At 39.6% G+C, this 22,058-nt stretch overlaps 3 protein-coding genes across 4 annotated transcripts in view; all 3 read left to right on the top strand.

The window, feature by feature from the left end:
* LOC136101007 (albumin) overlaps positions 1-22,058 on the top strand; it is a 433,515-nt gene that overhangs the window by 85,055 nt on the left and 326,402 nt on the right. The gene's annotated exons all lie outside the window — the stretch shown is intronic.
* Positions 10,505-12,345, top strand: LOC136101431 (interleukin-8-like). Its single transcript, XM_065837575.2, has 4 exons — positions 10,505-10,568; positions 10,743-10,878; positions 11,647-11,730; positions 12,315-12,345. Exons 1-4 carry the CDS (start codon positions 10,505-10,507, stop codon positions 12,343-12,345), a joined length of 315 nt encoding a protein of 104 aa, XP_065693647.2.
* On the top strand, positions 18,425-21,178 carry LOC136101432 (interleukin-8-like). The gene is made up of 4 exons (XM_071808364.1): positions 18,425-18,488; positions 19,240-19,378; positions 20,430-20,513; positions 21,121-21,178. Exons 1-4 carry the CDS (start codon positions 18,425-18,427, stop codon positions 21,176-21,178), a joined length of 345 nt encoding a protein of 114 aa, XP_071664465.1.

The raw sequence follows: 22,058 nt of genomic DNA on the forward strand, positions 1-22,058 counted from the left end.
TCTAGTTGCTTCCTGAGTAGCACTGAGTTCCTGATACCCACTCTGGTTTCTGTTGAGGTTCAGGCATTCAGCACATTATTACAGTTATCCAACACTTCCTTAATTCACACCCATGCCAGGAAGAGCCAACATGACTGAACTTGCCATGAAATCAAGTGACCTATGTGTTAGTAAGGCTTAATAAAGACAGTTTTTGTTCTGTGATAAAAATGTCTTGTAATTCTGTTGTGTCGTATTTGATAGTACCTTAGTTCTTTAAGACTTCAGAGCAATTGTTGCTAATCCTTCAGATGTTATCTGCCAGCTAATACAGCATGTCTGATGCTTCATACGATGGATTACAGTAAATAATTTTCTAGGCTATGTGGTTACAACTAAGGATGTAGTTCGAGGCATACAGTTTCAGGGAAGCCAACGTAAGAAGTTCCTATGCCTTCCTCAACCCTGGGGCTCTTGTTCCCACCTCTCAGTACAACTTTTGCACCACCTTCTGAGTTATTTCACTACCATTGTAGTAGAACCAGAGTATAAAATGGGACCACCTCAAAAAATAAGAAAGAAGCACCCAAAAGTGAAAAGATCGGCACTGGACTGAAAAAAACCCGTCCATTATAAGAATCATCTCAGAAATCTCCGCTCATTCCTATTCCCAGATCGCAAAGTAAGTCCCAAGTCTTCCACTGAAACTCTGATGTGACTGCATGTTAATGGGAAACATTATTACTTTCTGGATTAATCTGTCCAAAACCTGGTAAAACAGCACAATAATGTTAGTTATTGGGAAATATCTTTGATTCCAAAAAGAAACAAGGAGAGGCCAATAAAGGAGGACTCCCAGGATCTCACCATGGTGCAACACAACTTCCCTTAATGTTCTGCCTGAAAAGTAAGACATAATTTTTAGTATCTTCAGAAGGGAAGCAATTCTTTTGTCATCTGAACATGTGCCATCTGGTTTATACTTCCTACTGTCAACAAATCACAGAAGTACTCAAAAAATGTGTATGAAAACCAAACTTCTTTGCTCTTATTCCTTCTGTTACAGGTACATGTTTTTCTTCTGTAATTTCTTTTGGTAAATGATTACCATAATGTTTGGCATTTCCTTTCAATCTGAGTTGTGAAAAGAGTAGGACATGCACTGGCTTATATGGAATTACAAGCATTCCTTTCAGAATGCACTGTGTTGAGTTTAAGACATGACACACAATTTTTAATTAGTAACTTCTTAAACAAGTATCACAAAACACCAAATAAAAAAGTACATAATAAAAAGTACTACTGTGAAGGAAAGCTTTGGACAGGATCTTCTTGTCTATCATGGCAAGAGTGTTTATGTCAGAGTAATAAAGAACACTTCAGTTTTTCCATTTTCAATGTATTTTTCATGTAGACAGTGATGATAAATTGAGCTCCATCTTGACACTGGGCATAAAAGACTAAACATTTTGATGAGGCTGCACAAATATACTCCAGAACTCATTTTTTTCCCTTTCTGTCCAACTCCATGCCCTGAAGCAGACTTGGAGCTCTTCAGGGATCTGCTCAGAAGAATCCCATGGGATTCTGGATGCTGGAGAGCAGAGGTGTCCAGGAGCACTGGTTGATTTTCAAGTACCACCTCCCTGCCAGACTCAAGACTGGTCCATTCCAGTATGCAGGACGTCAAGCAAAGGCAGCAGGAGGCCTGTGTGGATGAACAAGGAGTTCCTGACAAAACTCTAACATTAAAAAATCATACAGGACGTGGACGCAGGAGTAGGGAAAATACTTTTAGTTCTGTTAGTCTTGATATTAGTACCTGAAAAAGATGAAGCGGGGAAGTTCTCGCTTTCAGGGCTTTGTTACGAATCAGAAAGCGAATGGTGAGCTTATATTTACTTCCTACCTGCTCTGAGGAATCCCTAGTCTCTAAGGTTTATTCCATCAGACCTCCTGGGTACTGGGAAGACAGAGTTGCTTTTGGACCATCTCAAAGATCCCTATGAATGACACACTAAGCATGAAGGAGAAAAATATTGTCTCAAAGTATCTGAAGTCCTTTAAGACTGGCAAGTCATAGTGGATTTGGTGGAACAAAACTTAGCCAAATGCATCAAGTAGAACAGTAAAACTAGAATACATGAGGACAATCTTTTCAGGAGAGAACTTTATAAACTTCACCATAGCCACAAGTAGATGCAAACATAAAGTTTAACCAAGAAGAAGGGGTCCTAGGTCTCTTGCATTTCTCATTTATTATCTGACAGTCTGTGAGAAACTCTTCTGGAGGGCATCATACTACCAAAGGAGTTTTTGTCCTCTGAAACTGAAGAAATCATGGAGATTTTACAGAAGACATGGAAATATTTTCTGAAGAATATGTGTGATTGACAGGATGAACGTTATGAAAGACTGTCAGCCAGTGTGTCATCGTGCATGCCACTTCAGAAATGAAAATGATTAAAGAGATGCTGAAATCAAAGCTTGTAATGACTCTTAACAGTTCCCAAGCTCTCCAGTGGTTATTATACTTAAGAAGAATGAGGAAGGGATATTGTTTGGTGTAGGTGATTAAACATTCCTCTTAGTGACTACCCTCGGTGCATGTCTTAGACTCATAATGGGTGGTTTTCTGGTTAACTGCACTGGGACTGGATATATCAATGGGTTGGACTTAACACACTGATATTGGCAGACCTTCAGCAAAAAAGTGCTAGGGAAAATAAAACACCTTGCTATAGGCTTATATCCTTGATGTACATGAAAGATTCAAATGTCTAGGTCTGACATAGACCACTGCTGGTCTGTGTCAACGCAGCTGTTTATGCTAAGTTGGAAGTGAAGAAATTTCTTTATTCTAATTACACTATTTTATATGAGAATAAATTAGCTCTGGGCTGGGAGTAAGTAAAACAGAGATGTTGGAGTGAATAAAGGACCCTGCACTCCGATTCAATGTGAATCACGCTAGAGTCATTTATTACAGAAACAAGCCTCCTTATATATGCAACTATTCTTTGATCACACATCCATGCTCCAATCATGCATTCACTAATTGGATATCATCTATGCTCACAAGCTGTCCACGCGCTGGAGTCTCACTGCTGATAGGTCTGTTGATTTACATCATATTGAGGCCTTGTTATTGTAGAAATGCCTCTCCCCATGGTAGGTCCTATTTTCAGCTTTCTGAGGTGGCCTTGAAATTCCTTTGGGCCTGGCTAGTTCAGTAACAAATCTCCATCTAATAGAAACCCATCCACACAGAGATACATAAAATTAATTTTCACATCTTTTATTGGATCACAATGACAAATACTTTCCCTACAATAAGTAGAATCATGGAATAATTCAGGTTACAAAAGACCTTTAAGATCATCAAATCCAGCTGTTAACACTGTCAAGTCCACCACTAAACCAAGTGCCATGTCTACCTGTCTTTTAAATACCTCCAGAGATGGTGATTCAACAACTTCCCTGGGCAGCCTGTCCCAATGCTTGACAAACCCTTCCATTAAGAAATTCTCCTAATATCTAATTTAAAACTCCCCTGATGCAACTTGAGACCATTCTCTCTTGTCCTATCACTTGTGACCTGGGAGAAGAGACCAACATCCTCCTCGCTACAACCTCCTATCAGGTAGTTGTAGAGAGCAATAAGGTCTCCCCTCAGCCTCCTTTTCTCCAGGCTAAACAGCCCCAGCTCCCTCAACTACTCTTCATCAGACTTGTACTCCAGACCCCTCACCAGCTTCATTGTCCTTCTCTGAACTCACTCCACCATCTCAAGGTCTTTCCTGTAGTGAGGGGCCCAAAAGTGAACATAGGATTCAAAGTGCGACCTCACTGGTGCAGAGTACAAAGGGACAATAACTTCCCTCATCCTGCAGGCCACACTGTTTCTGATACAAGCCAGGATGATGACGACCTAATAGGATAAATAGGAGAACATGTCTTTTTTTCAAAGAGAATCCAAGCCCAGAAAGGACAAATGCTGAAGCATGATACTGAAGGGAAGGTAAGATGTGAATGGCAGTTGGAGAATAGGGCTTTCAGAAGTTCAGGACACACTTTAGCAATTGATAAAGGTATAAAGCCACTTGTAAGTCTAATGGTGACAGTTCAATCTAGCTCAGGTCTTTGTTGATGACCCACAATCATACTGTACACATATCAGTCACACAGAGGTAAAATCTGCCTCAAATTAGGAAGATCAATCTAGGTAAGAAGTGTTTACGTTAGATTACAAATGACTACTTTCAATTGTCAAGTCACATTCCTTTGAAGAGTTCAAGAATAGCTTCATCACTTTCCCCAAAGCACCAAGGTGAATTGCAAATACTAGAAATGTAGGATGTGAGGAGATATGATCGACAGTATAACTACCAAGATGGTTAGACATAGATTTACACTGCTAACCAATAGTCTTTTTAATTTCAGGTTCATAAAATATGAGAAAATTTATACGCAAATAGACCTGCTTTCCAAAAGTGCTATAATACTGCAGGCAACCTACAGAGCCTTAAAAAATGAAAAAAAAAAAAAAAAGAATGCCACACACGCAGCAGGGCAAATATTTAACCTGTAAATAAACAAGCAGAAATCTACTCCCAGGTACAAGTTACCTGCTTGGACTAAGCTAATATTTCTGCAGTGTCTGACCAGCAGGACTGCACCAGAAGCAGATTCCTGAGCATGTGCTTGTTCCATTTTGGCCTTCAGTTTGGCACTTACTCAAGAGCATTTTCCCTCCACTACAGTGTCAGAAGTCTTTGTTTAAGGAGCCAAAAAGTCTGTCTTGGTTTCATGTGATGAGGATGTACATAGAGTCTGCTCAGTGACAATCAGCCCCATGAGGAGCCAGTTTCCCACATAATGGGAATAGGACCTCATGGATAAAATGCAGACTGCAGCTCTCTTCCTCTCCAGGTTCTTCTGTATTCACCCTTCGTTCTCTCAGGTGAAGGCAGGAGGCATACATGGACTGTCTCCAGTTCAAACTAATTTTTCCTCCATACAGCCAACACTTTGGAAATAAAAAATACCTTGATGATTTACACACAAGAATTCCAGGTTAAGGCACCCTCTTCTGTCTCCTAGTAGCTGTTTTGCTTCACATCATCTCACTGCCTCTGAGTTCAGGACCTCATTCCCTTCATAATTAGATCCAATGCAAAAGCACAAATTCACTGATTTTCATTTATTCCCGATTTACACCAGGGGGTGGATGTTTAGAATTGTAATACCCACATAGCACACAGTTGTTAATTTTGCTTTGTTTTGCAATAAGCTTGAAATAGATTTGGAAAAACGGTCATTAATTTAGTCTCCTCCTCAAGCAGAAGAAAGCTAACTAGAAAACAGACTTGTAGTTTTGGCATAGCTGAGGGGACAGAAATTTGAAAATGGGATGTCAGGGAGTAAGGAAGGGAATGCGAGGACAGGAGCAAGTGCTACTCGTAAGTGTCTTCTCTGGTTCTTTCCTTACTCTCCGCTACTGTTTCTTAGTCCTGGAAGTCTTTGCTTTGTCACATTAATTAAAATATTTGTTTGAGTAACTCTTTGGTTCATGTATTGTAGTTGGTTTTCAGTTACCTACTAATGAAAAAAAGTTGTTTATTTAATATGACAGACAACACATGGTGATACTGGGTGAAAAATTGGAAAGTCCCTGAGTAATCCTACTGCATTCTTTTTTTCCTTGCTGCACATTGAGTAGCATGACCATCCTGATCATGCTTCTGGCAGCATTGTTGGTTTTTTTTTTTTTGGCTTGCAATACTGCTTCCCTTTCTGGAGATTACTTCATTTCCTATGCAGTTACTAAATATGTGGGGAAACCCCAGGAATATACGAAGGGAGATATTTTCCATTAAACCTGACCAGTAGATGGCTTTTGATTGTATTGTAGATGAGCCAAAGGGCACAGAAAAGAAGGACTGCAATTTTGGATTCCTTTGGACTGCTGAAAACTGTGAATGAAATTCTGAGTCAGCCAAAAATGTTCTGACTGACACTTGAGGACTTTGCTGAAGCAATGCTCAACATCACACTGAAGAATTTTAGAAGTGCAGCAGCAAGAGTGCAGGATTAAATACATAGCACTAGAATCCAGAAAGAGCTAGCAAGATCAACAAAGTGAAATTAAGCCAGCTAAGAGAAAATTCAGAAGAGAGAGAAAGAATTGATATTGATGGTTTTACATGGTATGTAATTGTTCATTGCTGGAGCACTTGCTTGTGCTGCAGTGATATTCACATGCCAGATCCTCCCAAGACAGAACTTTAAGGCACTTCTGCCTCCAAAACAGAGATTTCATCAGCAGTATAGATGGAAAAAAATATTCACCAGTGTTGCAACTGTCATTCTCTGCAGCAAGAATCACCGGCTGCGCGGAAAATACAGGAACAGGGATCATCATCTGCTGTGCTGTGAGGAAGTGGCACTGTGGTACAGCAGAACTCTGGCTCTCACCTTTGTTCTCAGAAGACTTTGTGCAACGTTATGACTAATTAATGTTCATTTGTTAAAGCATTCACACAGTGACTTTTGTAACACCTGCCCAGTAGAGGACGGATTCAGAAAATACACTTCACTCCATGGCCAGCACTTCTAGAAATAAATGCAATTTCTATTCCTGTGAATGGTGGTAAATATGAAGTATAAACAGCTTCAGGAAGAGGGGCAGAGACAACCACACAAATTTCAGTAAGCCTATCCTGAGAAGAAGTGCTCATCAAAATGAGTTAGGCTTTCAGAATTGCATATTAACTAAATAAAAGAAAACACATATTTTTGTAGAGGGCTGACCCAGCCACTGCTGAAGCTCGTCAGGAAGATAGGTACTAAATATGTATCTCATGGTTGCATGTCTATTTACAGCCATTTATTCCACATCTTTTGTATAAATTTATTCAATGTGACAGCTGGCAAACTTAAAATCTTGGCTTTTTTGTTGCTATCTACTTAAGGAATAGTTAGGGGCAAAAAACATATTTATGTCATTTTTAGTTGTAAGTTCTGTGTTTGGCCTGCTCAAGTCAGTCAATTTGCCCCAGGTAAGGTTCAGAGTAGACACTGTCTCACCACCAAAGGAAATACAGATGACATTGAAGTCCCAGACTGTCAGACAAGACACAAAGAATTTGAGATATTTTGCTTTTATAGGTCAAAAGTATGCATAGATTTTGCACACAGTGTCACAGAAGTACAAGAAAACAAGAGGAAGAATTTGCCTGAAGGAAATCTAAATCTCAAACAGGACTACACTTTCCTGTTGAACCTAATATTTTTAAAATAAACAAACAAAAAACTCCAAACCAAAACAAACAAACAAACATAACCAAACCATACACTGACTCAGCTTTTCACCCATTTCTAAATGGTCTTTCACATATTTGAATCTAAAATTCCAGTTATGAGGTAGAATTTTTAAGGATATCCATGAGCAATCATTGAGGAAGACAAGGACAAATCAGTGCAAGGGTTTCCCCAGGGGAAAGAAATCCCCCACTGCTCATAGGAGTGTAAGGAAACGTAAAGTTTCAGGTCACTCACAAGTGAGGGAAAGTTGTGGAGAAGCATACTGAGACACCCCACATTTTTCACTCAGGTACCTCAGGTTCTCTTTTGTCCTCTGCTATGCTGTATCATAGCTGACATGGAAACCTTGATTAGTGGTATTAACAAATTTCACGCTTGCAGTAGCACCTACAAATTGATTTGTACTAATCTAGCATGTACTAGTTTGTGGTATGACTTGGACAGGCACTTCTGTACCACACATCATCAGAAGTTAGATGCAGGATAGTCTCCATTCCTATGTGCCGTATGTTGCTGATAAGCCCATCATTTCTCAGAAATCTTATAAAGAACAAGTGATGAAACTTGGTTGGTGTTAAGGCACTACTATGCCAAGAAAACCAAAGCTTCTCAATAACTATATGTATGACCCTGACAACAAAGGAAGTGTTTGTTCAGCAGGAGGCTACCAGGTATGGTTTATGATACTCATATTTAAGGCTTAGAAGTTATTCTTTTTAGTCAGAGTCTGTGTGTATCAGAAATTCAGCAGCTTTTAATTCACCTTCTTCGTGTCTCCAAAACCAAGTGCTTGTAATTAATTTGAAACAACAGCTCCTCTCTTTTGCCCAAATCATAGGAGTTTAAAATAAAACATGTGATCTTTTAATTTATGATTCATCTTTTCTGACTTCTCTCTGTAACCACAAAAGGAATTTTATCTTTGTTGGCTGTGGGTTTTTTGCAGGTCAAGTCTTCTGCTCACTAGCTCTTGCTTTTCTGTCTTTGACTTTTAAACTACAGATCAAAACATGAGCTCAGAGGTTCTTGTTGCTCTATATCAAGATTTGTTATACTGTAATCAATATTTCATGTATAATAGAGTTAAGACACCTATACCCTTTCTTTATATTTGAATAATATCATACAAGAGTCACAAACATCTCGTCTGTCTGGATCAAGAAAACAGAAATAATGCTTTCTTAAAACACAGTGAGTTTTATGCAAAGAAGACAAAGGATATCATCTTCATTGCATATGCAGTACAGAAACAATTTTATCTGAGTTAATGAAAATAGTTAATGAAATCAAAGAACAGGTTCTTGGGTTTATTTAGAAAAGAGGTCTACATTCCTCAGGCAGTACAATTCATACTTCCATTTTCTCCTTGTATGCAGGCCAGAAGACCTTTCCATTGATGCTGTAGTTTGCATTTCTATAAACAGTTTCCTGTGAGTGGAAATAGGGTGTTAGGGAGAAATAAAAAAGTCCAGAGATAGGAATTAACAACACCATCCATGCTGCTATTAGGCAACAAGACAATGTTTTGTAAAAAGAGATCAACCTGGAGATGTAATAAAGGTCTACAGAATTATGATTGAGAAGGAAAACAAAGATACTGATCAATTTCTAACTTGTTTCCCCATAAAAGAACCACGAGGCAACAAATGAAACCAGGATCAGAGAGACTACTAGGGATAAGTCTCAAACACACTTGACTTTCCTTACACATTCCTGGCCACCTGCTGATGGTCACAGCTGGAGAGAGGATACTCAGTAGGCAGACCTCTGGTTTAACACAGAAACGCAGTAGTTAAGTGCTCATGTGCACACATTACCTAATCCAGCTATCTTCACTACAAGCTGAAAATTACTGGAAAAACAGGTGCTTGGCTCCATATGTACACATCTTATCAAGTTACTATTGAGAACACACCCTCTAAGACTACAAACTTAATTGTGTAAAACTACAGACACTGATATAGGTGTTAACATTAAGTGTAATTCAGTCTGGCACACAGAAATCTCTCTGTCCTTCATGGTGGGTCAGAGAACAATAACCCTCTATTAGTTCATATCTGGTCCTACGGTTTGTTCCTTCGACTGTCTCCATTGCCAGGCAGAAGAACAATAATGGCATTCCTTAATGTTTAACCCAAAAAAAGGCCACTTGTGTTTTAGGGTTGTACATCTCTGATTTTATCTGAATAATTCTCCTTCATGATCTCATCTTCACTTTTCCTTTAATGTTACCATAATCAGAAGAAATCTTTTCTTTACAAGATCAAATTTAAACTTGTGAAAGTGTCTCGATGAATTTCAGAAGCAGACCCCTGAAGCAACTTCGAGAATCTTCCCCTGTCCAAATTCAAAGGAGCAAATAGTTAAGAAGTTTTGGCTTCAGAAGAAGCAGTCATTCTAAAAAAAATCTACCTGATTAGGCAAAGCAATTAATCATATCATAATAATATATTAGGTATGTTCTCGATAGTACGACAAAGTCAGTCTGGATTCTGTTGTTTATTTCAGTGATGTTAGGTTTTAATATATTAAAAAGTACTGTAAGTATTCCTGTAGAAGTTATCTCAGCATATAAAGAAAGATTATTTTTTTTTAAATGTAATTTCATATAAAGACAAGGGAAGCTCATTAAAATCCAGGTCTAGTACATATCATTTCTACAAAGTATTAGTTCCTATTTCTATCATGTCTTCAAATTTAAAAAAAATCAAATCCCAAAAACATATGGATACATACATACAGATTGTGTGCTTTCCACCAGGAGTGGAAACTCCCAGAGAGTAACACAAAATAACAGCAAAAGTACGAAAGTATGGAAGAAAATCACAAGAAATATGAGTATTACAGAAGAACTACAGATTCCACAAGGTCAGGTACAGGGCAATTTTGTACATGGTCTATGTTTTTATATTTCTTTAATTAATAAGGTGTTTTCTGTTAATGAAAAGCAATTTTGTGGTCATCTAGGGAAAGGGATTTACCCACTCACCTGTGACTCATCTCACAGTAGCATCTTACAGTTTTGGGAGTTTCCATGGGTATGACCCACACATGGTGCCTGAGCACACAGGGGAGGCCAAGGCAGTATATAAATCAGGCAGGTGCCAGAGCCCCAGCACTGGCCACCCTCAGGGCTGTGGGAGCTCACCTCATCACAGAAACAGACCCAGGCAACACAAGGAAGAAACATTCTTGCCTCATGATGTGCAAGGCTGCAGCTGCTGTGCTGACTCTTCTCCTGATCGCAGTGCTTGGAACAAAAGGTAAAGAAATTCTTCCTAAAGCTCTCCTACTGTAAATACTGACAAGAGAGATACTATGCTGTCTTACAAGTGAAGCAAATAACTCTTCTAATACCATAAGCAAAAAGAACATGGTGTGCTTCCTTTGGAAATGGTAAAACAGTTCACTTTTTTTTTATTCTTCTTGTTTTACAGGTAAGGCCCTGCCACGCTCAGTGATTGAACTCCGATGCCAGTGCATAAGCACCCATTCCAAGTTCATCCATCCCAAGTTCATTCATAACGTGAACCTCATCCCCAGTGGACCTCACTGCAAGAATGTTGAAGTCATGTAAGTGCTCTTGCAAAATCTTCCATTTACTTAACAAGGAGGAAACAGATTTTTGCATTAAGGATGATCTAAGTGTTCCCTGAAAGATGGAACAAGCCAGCAGGCATGGCTACACAGAATATACAACAGCAACACTTGTTGCTCTTACAAATCATATGCGATGTGTTATAAATTGCCCATTATTTTTGTCCATTATTTTTTAAACAACCCATGCAATATTTCAACCTAAAACTACAGTAATCAGACAGCAAATAACTTTCTAAAACTGAATTCCACCAGCATGTGAAAAGAGAATTAAACCCGTGAAGGCATGCTAAGCAAGTGATCAAAACATGAATTTTAATGACTAAGAAAATTATGATGACACTTCTACTCAAGTCAATGAAATAACTACCATTGCCATATAAATAATATAATCTCATCACAATTGCAGAATTCTTACTGTAACAAAATTCCTGTGGACTGGCTAGTAGTTTCTGAATCAAGATAGAAAGGTTTTGCCCTTCCATTAAACACCACCACAAAGGAAGCTGTAGGAAAAAAAAAAATCAATTTTGAAAAGACAGGCCTGCAAATGATTTAATGCATTCAAATAAATAAGATATGAAAACATTTTTTAAAAGAGTTTATGTTAGGCTACAGCCACATACATACAGCTTAAAGTAAAGGAGAACATGTCAGTGTACACCCAGGGTTATGTTATGAGAGAAACGGGAAATCGCCTTGGAAGTTACTAAGCAGACCTTTTCCCTTTTTTCTCTGTTGCAGAGCTACTCTGACAGATGGCAGAGAAGTGTGTCTGGAACCCACTGCTCCCTGGGTGAAGTTGATCATCAAAGCAATTCTGGACAAGTAAGTCAAGTGTTCTTAATGAGCTTATCAAAAAACAGTATTTTAAATGAGGTAGCAAACACGCACAGCGTAAAGCGTTCAAAAATTGTCTCCTCAGGCAACTGTTAGTATTTGTGTTCACTAACTGGGACAAACATTGTGATCACTTTGAACTTTAATTATAGTATTAGGTTAAATCCCTTACTGTGCCACACACCCAGTGTGAACTCCATTTACGTAAAGCACAAGCATATTGAAAACCTGCAGCTCAAGTGATCAGGAAATCCAGGCATTGACTAACTGGATTTCTCTTGCTTACAATGGTAAAAGGCAATAATCCGTTTTTCAAAACTAATGACGTTTAGATGAGTGGGGGAAAAATCAGGCCCAAGAGGTGTTAAGTGGAGCATCAAACTATGGAAGTGCACAGTTACTGAGTACTTGTGAAAAGGTCAAAATGTACCAGCATCCTTTATGTTCAGTAGCAGCTTTTAAGAAGCTTGGACAAAAAAGCACAAACTTATAGTTTAATATGATTCCAGTAAGTGATGTTTATTTCATGAACAAGTTCTAACTGTCTCCTTTTCCATTTTCTTTCTTTTTAGGCCAAATGCCAAACCTGAGACAGTGTCCTAAGACGAAGAAGAAAAATGTCCTAGTTCCTCCAGGAAGGCAGCCAGGAACAACCAGAGACAGACAGCCATTCCGCTTCGAGCAGCTCACCTCCTCCTGCCACCCATATTCACACTTTTAACAGCATCTAGAGAGTAAGGATTCCCTGTTTTCATAGTTGGAAACACTAGTTTAAATCTTTTGAAGAGTTCTCACTATATAGGAGAGAAACCTTTGACACCAGAAAAATCAGGCAGAAAAAATGGATTATGAAAAGAGCTGGAGATGATTCTCGAGTCATTTATGCTGAACACAGCTGTATCAGTGCAGTGCACTCTCAGCAGAGCTTTCACTAAATGATGCCTCCTCTTTTTGCCAATAGTTTAGGAATAGACCAGTAACTCCTCTCCAGGAAAGCAAGGATAGGTACCATCAACTGTACCTAGGCTACTGGCAGTCAGAGTGGGCTACTGACTGTAAAATTACTGGCTTGTAAAATTACTGACTATAAAATTTACTGGCTTGTAAAATTAGGAAGACAAAATTCTGAGGCATCAGTTTTTGTGCCATCATTTTCAAGATATTATTTATTATGAGTTAGTGTTGTGAAGGTGTAAATATTTATTTAACGACATATTTTTGTTATTAAAAAGCACTTTATTTATGTATTTATTTGTATTTATTTACTTTTGCATAAGAATGTAGTTGTCTTCAATATTTATTTATGGGAAATTATTTGTGTTTATGTACCTAATAAATGCTTGTTGATATATTTTCACTTCAATATTGTGTTATTAAGTTCCTTCTTTAAATACAAAACTGAAAAAGAGGATGCATTTTCTATCATTCTGTATCATGTAAGGGCTTCTCAGAAGGGCAAGTGGTGGCTGAGTTGTGGATTGCAGCTAATTACAACAGCAAGTTATGTCTATGAGTGTACATGGTTTCCAACAGGAGGAAATATAAAAATGATCTACTTTCTTCCTCCTTCCTTGCCAGACTGTGTTTTCAGAGGCCTGGGTGATAAAATTCACTGATAGAAAGTAATGAACAAATAATGGTTAGTCACAAAAATTCCAAGGCCATAGCAGTGGTGGTGCTCGGACAGCTCGGACTAACCTGGCACTGAACAAGGTTTTCATTAACTTTAATAAGCAGGGAAACTTGATAAACACCAAGGAAGTCACTGAGCATCCTCCCTAATTCCACTAAGGAGGGAGGACCAGATCAGGAGAAGTCCTAAGAAATACAACTCCGATTGTATGGCCATGTATCTGCCTGTGACACAGCCATTTACAGAGAAACGGCTGGAATACAAGCAGTGAACACTTGAGAAAATGGGAAAATTGGACAAATGTTTTGATATTTGTTTTACTTCAGTCTCTTTCAATAGGGAGCTGCTCCATATTTTGCATGAACAGCCCAAGTTTGCTCATAATGCAAGATAAAAAGGGAGTTTCTGGTACTGTTTGAGCAAGCTCTTATGCAAGATGACAACTATTTCAAGCATACTTGACTCCCTCTCTCCAGTGGATGAGCAACTGGCTGACAGGCTGGGCTCAAAGGGTTCCAGTAAATGGGGTTATGTCGGGCTGGCAACCAGTCACTAGTGGGGTTCCACAGGGATCCATCTTAGGGCCAGCACTCTTCAATGTCTTTTTAAATGACTTAGACTGAAGATTGAGGGATTGCTTAGCAAGTTCGCTGATGACACAAAATTGGGGGGGAGCTGTTGACACTCTTGAGGGTAGAGAGGCCCTGCAGAGGGATCTGAACAAATCAGAGAACTGAGCTATCACCAGCCCCATGAAGTTCAACAAAAACAAGTGCCGCATTTTGCACCTGGGACATGGCAACCCTGGCTATACATACAGACCAGGGGACAAGATGCTGGAAAGCAGCTCCGCGGAGAAGGATCTGGGGGTTCTGGTCGATGAGCCAACAGTGTCCCTGGCAGCCAAGAAAGCCATCTGTGTCCTGGGGTGCATCAAGCACAGCATTGCCAGCCACTCGAAGGAGGGGATTGTCCCACTCTGCTCTGCACTGGTGCGGCCTCACCTGGAGCACTGTGTGCAGTTCTGGGCACCACAGTATAAAAAAGATATTAAGCTGCTAGAGAGTGTCCAGAAGAGGGCTACGAAGTTGGTGAAGGGTTTGGAAAAGAATCTGTATGAGGAGTGGCTAAAGCCGCTTAGTTTGTTCAGTTTGAAGAAGAGGAGACTGAGAGGAGACCTCATTGTGGTCTACAGCTTCCTCACAAGGCAAGGAGGAAGGGCAGGCACTGAACTCTTCTCTTTAGTGACCAATGACAGAACCCAAAGGAAGATGTGCCAGGGGAGGTTTAGACTGGACATTAGGAAAAGGTTCTTCACCCAGAGGGTGTTGGAGCACTGGAACAGGCTCCACAGGGAGGCGTCACAGCCCCAAGCCTGTCAATATTCAAGAAGAGACTGGACAACGCCCTCAGACACACGGTGTGAACTGTGGGGCTGTCATATGCAGGGACATGAGTTGGACTCTATGATCCCTGTGGTTCCCTTCTAGCTGAGGACGTTCTATGATTCTGTCCCACAGCACTGCATTACACAGCCTGCTAGAACTCAGCCTCAGAATGTAAAGCAAATTTCTCAAGGAGACAGGTTCTGTTCAGACTTGTTTTACAACACTAAGCATTCTTGTTTTCCAAGTGATTTTTACAAGCTGGCTTCTTTCAGAAATCTAATTTGAAGGGACGCATGCTAGAAATATCAGCCAAGAATGGGGAGAAGTGGGGGAGAACCCCTTTATACACACACCCCATAAAAGCAGGTGTGTAGCCTAAAGGACTGGTACCAGTTTTAGTGCTATACCGATACTTATAGTAAGCGCATAACTTTTTGTCACCAGCAAAACCCCAGTCAAGTTACTGGGAGCTGAATCACAGTCAAGGAAGGATTCTTGTCATAAATTCTTCTGTCCAGAAATGTCAGCAATGGTTGTGCTCCCAGGACTCCAGGTAGGGCTTCTGCACAATGGCTGCACTGTATCCATGCTTTCTCCATAGGTTATCACTCAGTGGTGAGACATGATTCGGAGGCTGGCTAGAAATGACAAAATATTGCATTTCTGTTCTGTGTGCACTCACAAGATACCTTTCTTAGGAACACAACAACAATCCCCATACTTCCAAAAACATGTTTCAGTGTTCTCATAGCCAGCTAAGAGAAGCACTGCAGCTGTTCTGACTTGATGACTACCTTTGTCAAATGCTGGCTGTTCTTCTGTGTTGTTTCTGCTTTGCTAATACTGCCTCTCCAAAGACAAACTCTGACGCCATGAAAATTCTTCTGGCAAAATATTTTAATGTTGAGACACTTAACAATCCAACCAATTATTCACTAGTTAACAATCTTAGCTGACACATCCATAGTGTTTTCCTGCTCCCAGTGAGCAAAAACAATATGCCATATATGTTCAGGATAAACTGCCATCTCCCTTACATAAAATACCAAAGCTCTCCTTTGGCAGGTTCCTTTATGTTAGAGAATGGCTTGGAAATGGGGGACGTAGGTCTGCGGAGCAGTTGTACGAGCAGAACCTATTCTGATTGGACTAGATGATCTTTTGAGGTCCCTTCCAATCCCAAACATACTGTGATACTGTATTGAGGAGGTGTGGTCTAGACAATAGAGTAGTGAGGTGGGTTGCAAACTGGCTTAAAGAGAGAAGCCAGAGAGCGGTGGTCAATGGTGCGGAGTCCAGTTGGAGGCCAGTATCTAGTGGAGTGCCTCAGGGGTCAGTACTGGGGCCAATATTATTCAATATATTCATTAATGATTTAGACGAGGGAATTGAGTGTACTATTGGCAAGTTTGCTGATGACACTAAGCTGGGAGGAGTGGCTGACACTGTGCCGCCATCCAGCGGGACCTGGACAGGCTGGAGAGTTGGGCGGGGGATAACCTGATGGAATTTAACAAGGGAAAGTGTAGAGTCCTGCATCTGGGCAGGAACAATCCCAAGTTCCAGTATAGGTTGGGGCATGACCTATTAGAGAGCAGTGTAGGGGAAAGGGACCTGGGGGTCCTGGTGGACAACAGGATGACCATGAGCCAGCACTGTGCCCTTGTGGCCAGGAAGGCTAATGGCATCCTTGGGTGTATTACAAGGAGGGTGGTCAGTAGATCGAGAGAGGTCCTCCTTCCCCTCTACTCCACCCTGGTGAGACCCCATCTGGAATATTGTGTCCAGTTCTGGGCCCCTCAGTTCAAGAAGGACAGGGAACTGCTGGAGAGGGTCCAGCGTAGGGCAACAAAGATGATTAAGGGAGTGGAGCATCTCCCTTATGAAGAAAGGCTGAGGGAGCTGGGGCTCTTTAGTTTGGAGAAGAGGAGACTGAGGGGTGACCTCATTAATGTTTATAAATATATAAAGGGTGAGTGCCACGAGAACGGAGTCAGGCTCTTCTCAGTGGCAAACAATGATAGGACAAGGGGCAATGCGATCAAGCTGGAACACAAGAGGTTCCACTTAAATTTGAGAAAGAACTTCTTCTCAGTGAGGGTAACAGAGCACTGGAACAGGCTACCCAGGGAGGTTGTGGAGTCTCCTTCCCTGGAGACATTCAAAGCCCGCCTGGACACATTCCTGTGCAACCTCACCTAGGCGTTCCTGCTCCAGCAGGGGGAATGGACTAGATGATCTTTTGAGGTCCCTTCCAATCCCAAACATACTGTGATACTGTGATACTGTGAAGGCCTCAGCATAAGTAGCAAGACTAGGCCGCAGTGGGAACCGCTGACTGTTTCAGTAAAATCAGCAAGGTCACTGAGACCTTGGCAGAGTTTCACAAACGGCTTTCAAGAGCACAAGAATGTAGAATAAGCATAGCTAGCAGCTGCAAGTAGGAGGACCATGCAAATGTGACTGTTAGAGCTTAAGCCAATTAGTAGGTGACAGGTATGCATAATTATCGTGAACTGTATAAGTATATGCTATTCGGGCTAATAAAACTAACTATGCTTTATCACTTATATTGAGTCGACCCGCGTGTTCCTCCACCGCTCAAACCTTTACAAAACCCAATTGCTTTCTTAATTTTAGTAAAGTAATGAAATTCAAATGGACAAGATATTTTATCAGATCATAATGTGGTCCAGTTTCTTTCCTTGAGATCACCTTTTTTTCACCTCACAAAAATAAGAATATCCAATATCCCAATAAGTAAACAATGCACACTCTAGAAATGGATTCCTGAGGAATACTTGAGATATTTACTTATGACACATATTTAGCTTCTGTTTTAAACACCTATGATTATTCTAGATGCATAAGGTTACAAACAAGTGCTTATTTCAATCAGGTGTTGTTACAACTCTTATTGTCAGATACTTTATCTTTTCATATTCTGAATAAATGAAATATTCAGGAGAGCTTAAGTGATATAGGTGACAGTGCCTTAGTCATTTTAAGCTCATATTTTCCTGCCCAATGACTGGAGAGGCTTTACAGTACAGAATCAAGCATCCAAATTCCTTTAGCCAAACTGAAAATGACAAAATCATTTCAGAGAACAAAAGAAACTAGTTACATCTTGCCTTCATAAGGCACTGGCTAAATAACTTCATTAGATCCTTATGAAAATGTGGTCCATTAAGTTGCAGCAATTGTGTTGGGTAAAAGCTTGTGCACAACTCAATGCAAAGAGCTAAACACAAATTCTATATTAAGAGAGGGGGGAAAATTTGGGATGAGGCATGTCTGATAATGCTGTACTTTTTTCCAAGTGCAAGCTCAACATTGTTGGTTAAAACTAATATCCCATAAAGATCATGCAAACAGATAGTGATGGATAATAATCACAATTTAAATAAATAAATAAAAACATAAAGCAGCAGAAGTTACAGAGTTCTGAAGTGCTGCTGAACAGACTGCACAGAGATTTGGATTTCTTATGCAACACTCTCACACATTAGGAAACCTGCATGTACAGAACATTGTCCGTTGTGCTAGAGTACATTTGTTCAGCACTCAGGCTGCTGGGAGTGCACCTTTCCAATACAAAATGTAATGTGAAATAGAACTAGAGCAGGACATCTGTCAAGAAGAAAACTTCTGTGCAGTAATGGGTGACAAATATGTTGCTGTAGCTTTGGTTCTCTATTTGGTCTTAATGGTGGGATCAGAAGGCAAGAAAATGATTTCTTAAAACTCACATAACCATATAATACATATGCAAATGCAAGTGGGCTTATGCTATGTTAATGTCGACTTTTTGCGAGAGACGTACATCATCAATAAACTATCATTCAGAAATAAAAAGTATAATTTGTATTTGCATCTGTTAGGATGCTGTGGCTGTTTGTGGGGGTAAAATGTGCTTCCATCAGGAAATTAGTTTATTCTTATGCCTTAATATATGCCCAACCCTAGATTATAAGAAATATTTGAATTAAGACAGGACCTTATTCTAAATATGCTCAAACATTTTTTCTTTTCCAAATGACAACTTTCTCCTATTTGTACTTCTTTTTTGGTAGGCAGGTTAATGGTCACGCTTCCTCAAAGCAAGAATTATGCAATTTGCAGAAGAGAATAAAGAATATGAGCAGATGATTATGGCAGAAACTAGTAAAGAATATGTGGATATAGTTTATGATGTTTACCTACTTTGCATGATGCAATTTAGGTGTAGAATCTGTTCAGGCACAAATGCATTATGAAAACGGTAAAGTATTTTCACTTAGAGAAGCAAACTTATATGTAAGTGTATTTGCGTAACAGCAGCTCTGAAAATGTAACCTCTGCTGTTGTGCAGGTGCAGTTAATTTTACCTCTGACACTCAGAGTGTCTGAGTAACAAGAATAAGGCTTCTTCTTCATAGGAACAAATAATGAGATTGTTCATTTACGCAGACATAATTCATTTTTGTTCTATAGGCAGGGTCCTGGTGAAGACAGAGGAAAAAGGCTTCCAATGCCTGTGCATAAGCACTCATTCCAAGTTCATCCCTCCCAAGGCTGTTCAGAATGTGAGATTAAGCCAAAGAGGACCTGGCTGCAAAAATGTGGAAATCATGTGAGCACTTTTGCAAAATAGCACCTTGCTTTCAATAGAAGGAAGTGGCTTGGCATTTTGCATGCTAGTTACTTATTTACTTTGAGTGAAATTATATTGATATATCCCTTGCAAAGCCTCATAGACACCAAGTATAAGGTATTAGGCCTTCTATCCAAAGGAATGAGCTCATTTCCTGCCGATGTTACACGCCACTTCCAGACAGTGTTCTATAAGTCTCTCTATGCTAGTATCTTAAATATGACCAACATCAGAGGAGAGAATGAAACGCCTATAACATATTCATGGCACTATTAATAATTTAGACAATGAAGAATCAAAGATACAATCTTGATCCCACTGACATAAATTCAAGCAATTTCCTCTAACTTGGTCTGCATGTGGCAAAGCTGGAAATACCCCAAGTTATTCCCTATGTCAGTGTTCCCTGCGAGCATTTTCCTTTGCAAGGAATGTGGAACTTCAACTGTAAAATCCACATGAGTACCAAGCATAAGACAAAAAAATCCCATCAAGAACTATTCACATGAATTGAATCAATGTATTCATGTAAACAGAAGGGAGCTTTCAGGTTTTCGTGTTTTCGCTATGGTTTCCTAAACACATAACACCCGTACAATCAAACCCTCTGTGAAGCATTGCATGTCATTCAATTCAACCTCACCAGTAATCGGTAATTTCAGCCAGATTTTATTTCCAAGATAATTGAGTTCCTGAAAGATCTGCTAAACTATGACCAGATAGAGAAGAGAAACCTAATCTATAATTCATCTGGCTCATTAAAAAGTTTGCATCATAAGCACCTACACTGACACCATTCATTAAGAAAAAGGTTTTTTAAATGCCCCAGTATGGAAAAAGTACAGGAAAATATATTTTCCCCAGTTCTCTCAGAACTTCTAGTTGGAAAATCTCGAACAATTTTAATAAATGGAAGTTCATACCATGTCCTCCAGTTACTTAATTGTCAAATAGCTCATACAAATTTCAAAATATTAGGAGAGTGGCAGGGATCCACCTAGCCATAACTTCTTTGTTTCTTTCTTGGCAGAGCTACACTGAAAGGTGGTCAACAAGTGTGTTTGGAACCCACCGCTCCCTGGGTCTGGCTCACTGTAAAAACTATTTTAGCCAGGTAAGATGTTTTCTTCACCAGAATGCTTCAGCTGAAAGCTAGTTTTAGAAGGTAAAGTTTAGTTTCCTGGCATGAAAATGGTCACACTCTTCAGGCATTAGTAATTCTTCAGAACAGTTCCCTCTAAATCTATGTTTCTAAGTGCCTGAGGATTGTAATTCTTCCCTAGCTCTCACACAGCCCCTGTCTGTTAAGCCACCCAAAAGACCACAGGTATGATGCACCTAAACATCTGCTGAGACAGTAAAAAGCAAGCGTGTGGTTGACACTTCCAAAAATCAAGGTCTAAAAGGCTCCCTTCCTCTTTCCGACTATAATTTAGACCTGTTGCTGGCATTTCTAAGCTTCACTGCTGTACATGGGAACAATCAGGTACCTTCTTTGCTCAATTTGGACCCAGGCATAATGGAATTCCTTACTGTTGGAGCAGTACTTGTGTAAATACAGGATTTTTTTTTTGTCTTTGCACATATGCCAATTGGTTGATACAGTAAAAATAGGCCATTAACAACTTGTAAGCACCTGTTGCTCTACCTGTACTTCATATTAATGGTAATTGTTTCATTAATAAATTTCTGAATTCACTTTATACTTCATCTAATTATAGGGCCAGAGACAATACTGAGTCACCAATCAAAGAAAAATCAAGGAAAAATATACCTTGAAGTTTTTCAAGGATATAAAATGAGAGGAAACACTTGCTGATCAGAATGTTAAGTAAGAGAAAATCTTCTGCTATATTACTACATTTGATTTCTTTCTTTTTCCTCAAAATGGGTTACTGATTCTGCTAATTTCCTTTGCTGAGCATCTCTCTAAAACTCTCTGATGGATCAAGTGGTTCAAGCTTAATGAATGTGTTTTTAATGCTGTAAGGACAAAAATAAACAAGGTGAAATTAAATGGCCTTACTTAAAGTAGAAATATAAAAGATAAAATTAGTAAACACATGAATAAACACATAATAAGGAAGAGTTTGTGTAGCTTTGCAGGAAGCTTACTTTCATGCACTTGTTACAGTTCTTTGAAGATGACAACAAGCCTATGAATGTGGAAGGTCCTACAGGCATGGCCAAACTATCTTTCTGAAATCTTTTCACAGCCCTCACCAAACATTAGAAATAATGAGGCTAAGAAAGAAGTTTTGGAAATGGATCCATAACAGGTGAATACATAGAAATGAAGGACAGAATAGAAAGGTCAGCTTTTTTTTTAGTAAGTGGACATCACCCATGGCTTCCTACAGCAGTTTGTGTGGGGTCGTTTTGATTGGCATATCCACAAGTGGTCTGAAAAAGTAATTTGCTACAAGCTAAAGTATTCTGATGATACTAATTGAAGAGCAGTAGAAACTAGGCTCAACTCTGAAGAACTGCAGAAGGACCTTAGAAGACTCATTGAGCTGGCAATAAACTCCTAGGTAAAATTCACTGCAGGAAGTAGAGGAAATGATTGACATAGGAGAAAAAAATTATAAATTAGGCATTCTAGGTCAGCCATTAGCACACAGGAGAGAGATCGTGGGATTATGCCAAATTGTATGAT

This window comes from Patagioenas fasciata, chromosome 4 (assembly GCF_037038585.1).
Source record: "Patagioenas fasciata isolate bPatFas1 chromosome 4, bPatFas1.hap1, whole genome shotgun sequence".
NCBI classification, from domain to species: domain Eukaryota; kingdom Metazoa; phylum Chordata; class Aves; order Columbiformes; family Columbidae; genus Patagioenas; species Patagioenas fasciata.

Coding starts and splice junctions, on each gene's coding strand:
- LOC136101431 (XM_065837575.2), top strand. CDS start 10,505: ATGATGTGCAAGGCTGCAGCTGCTGTGCTGACTCTTCTCCTGATCGCA. Junction 10,569..10,742: donor CGCAGTGCTTGGAACAAAAG/GTAAAGAAATTC, acceptor CTTGTTTTACAG/GTAAGGCCCTGCCACGCTCA. Junction 10,879..11,646: donor TGCAAGAATGTTGAAGTCAT/GTAAGTGCTCTT, acceptor TCTCTGTTGCAG/AGCTACTCTGACAGATGGCA.
- LOC136101432 (XM_071808364.1), top strand. CDS start 18,425: ATGGGTGACAAATATGTTGCTGTAGCTTTGGTTCTCTATTTGGTCTTA. Junction 18,489..19,239: donor CTTAATGGTGGGATCAGAAG/GCAAGAAAATGA, acceptor TTTGTTCTATAG/GCAGGGTCCTGGTGAAGACA. Junction 19,379..20,429: donor TGCAAAAATGTGGAAATCAT/GTGAGCACTTTT, acceptor CTTTCTTGGCAG/AGCTACACTGAAAGGTGGTC.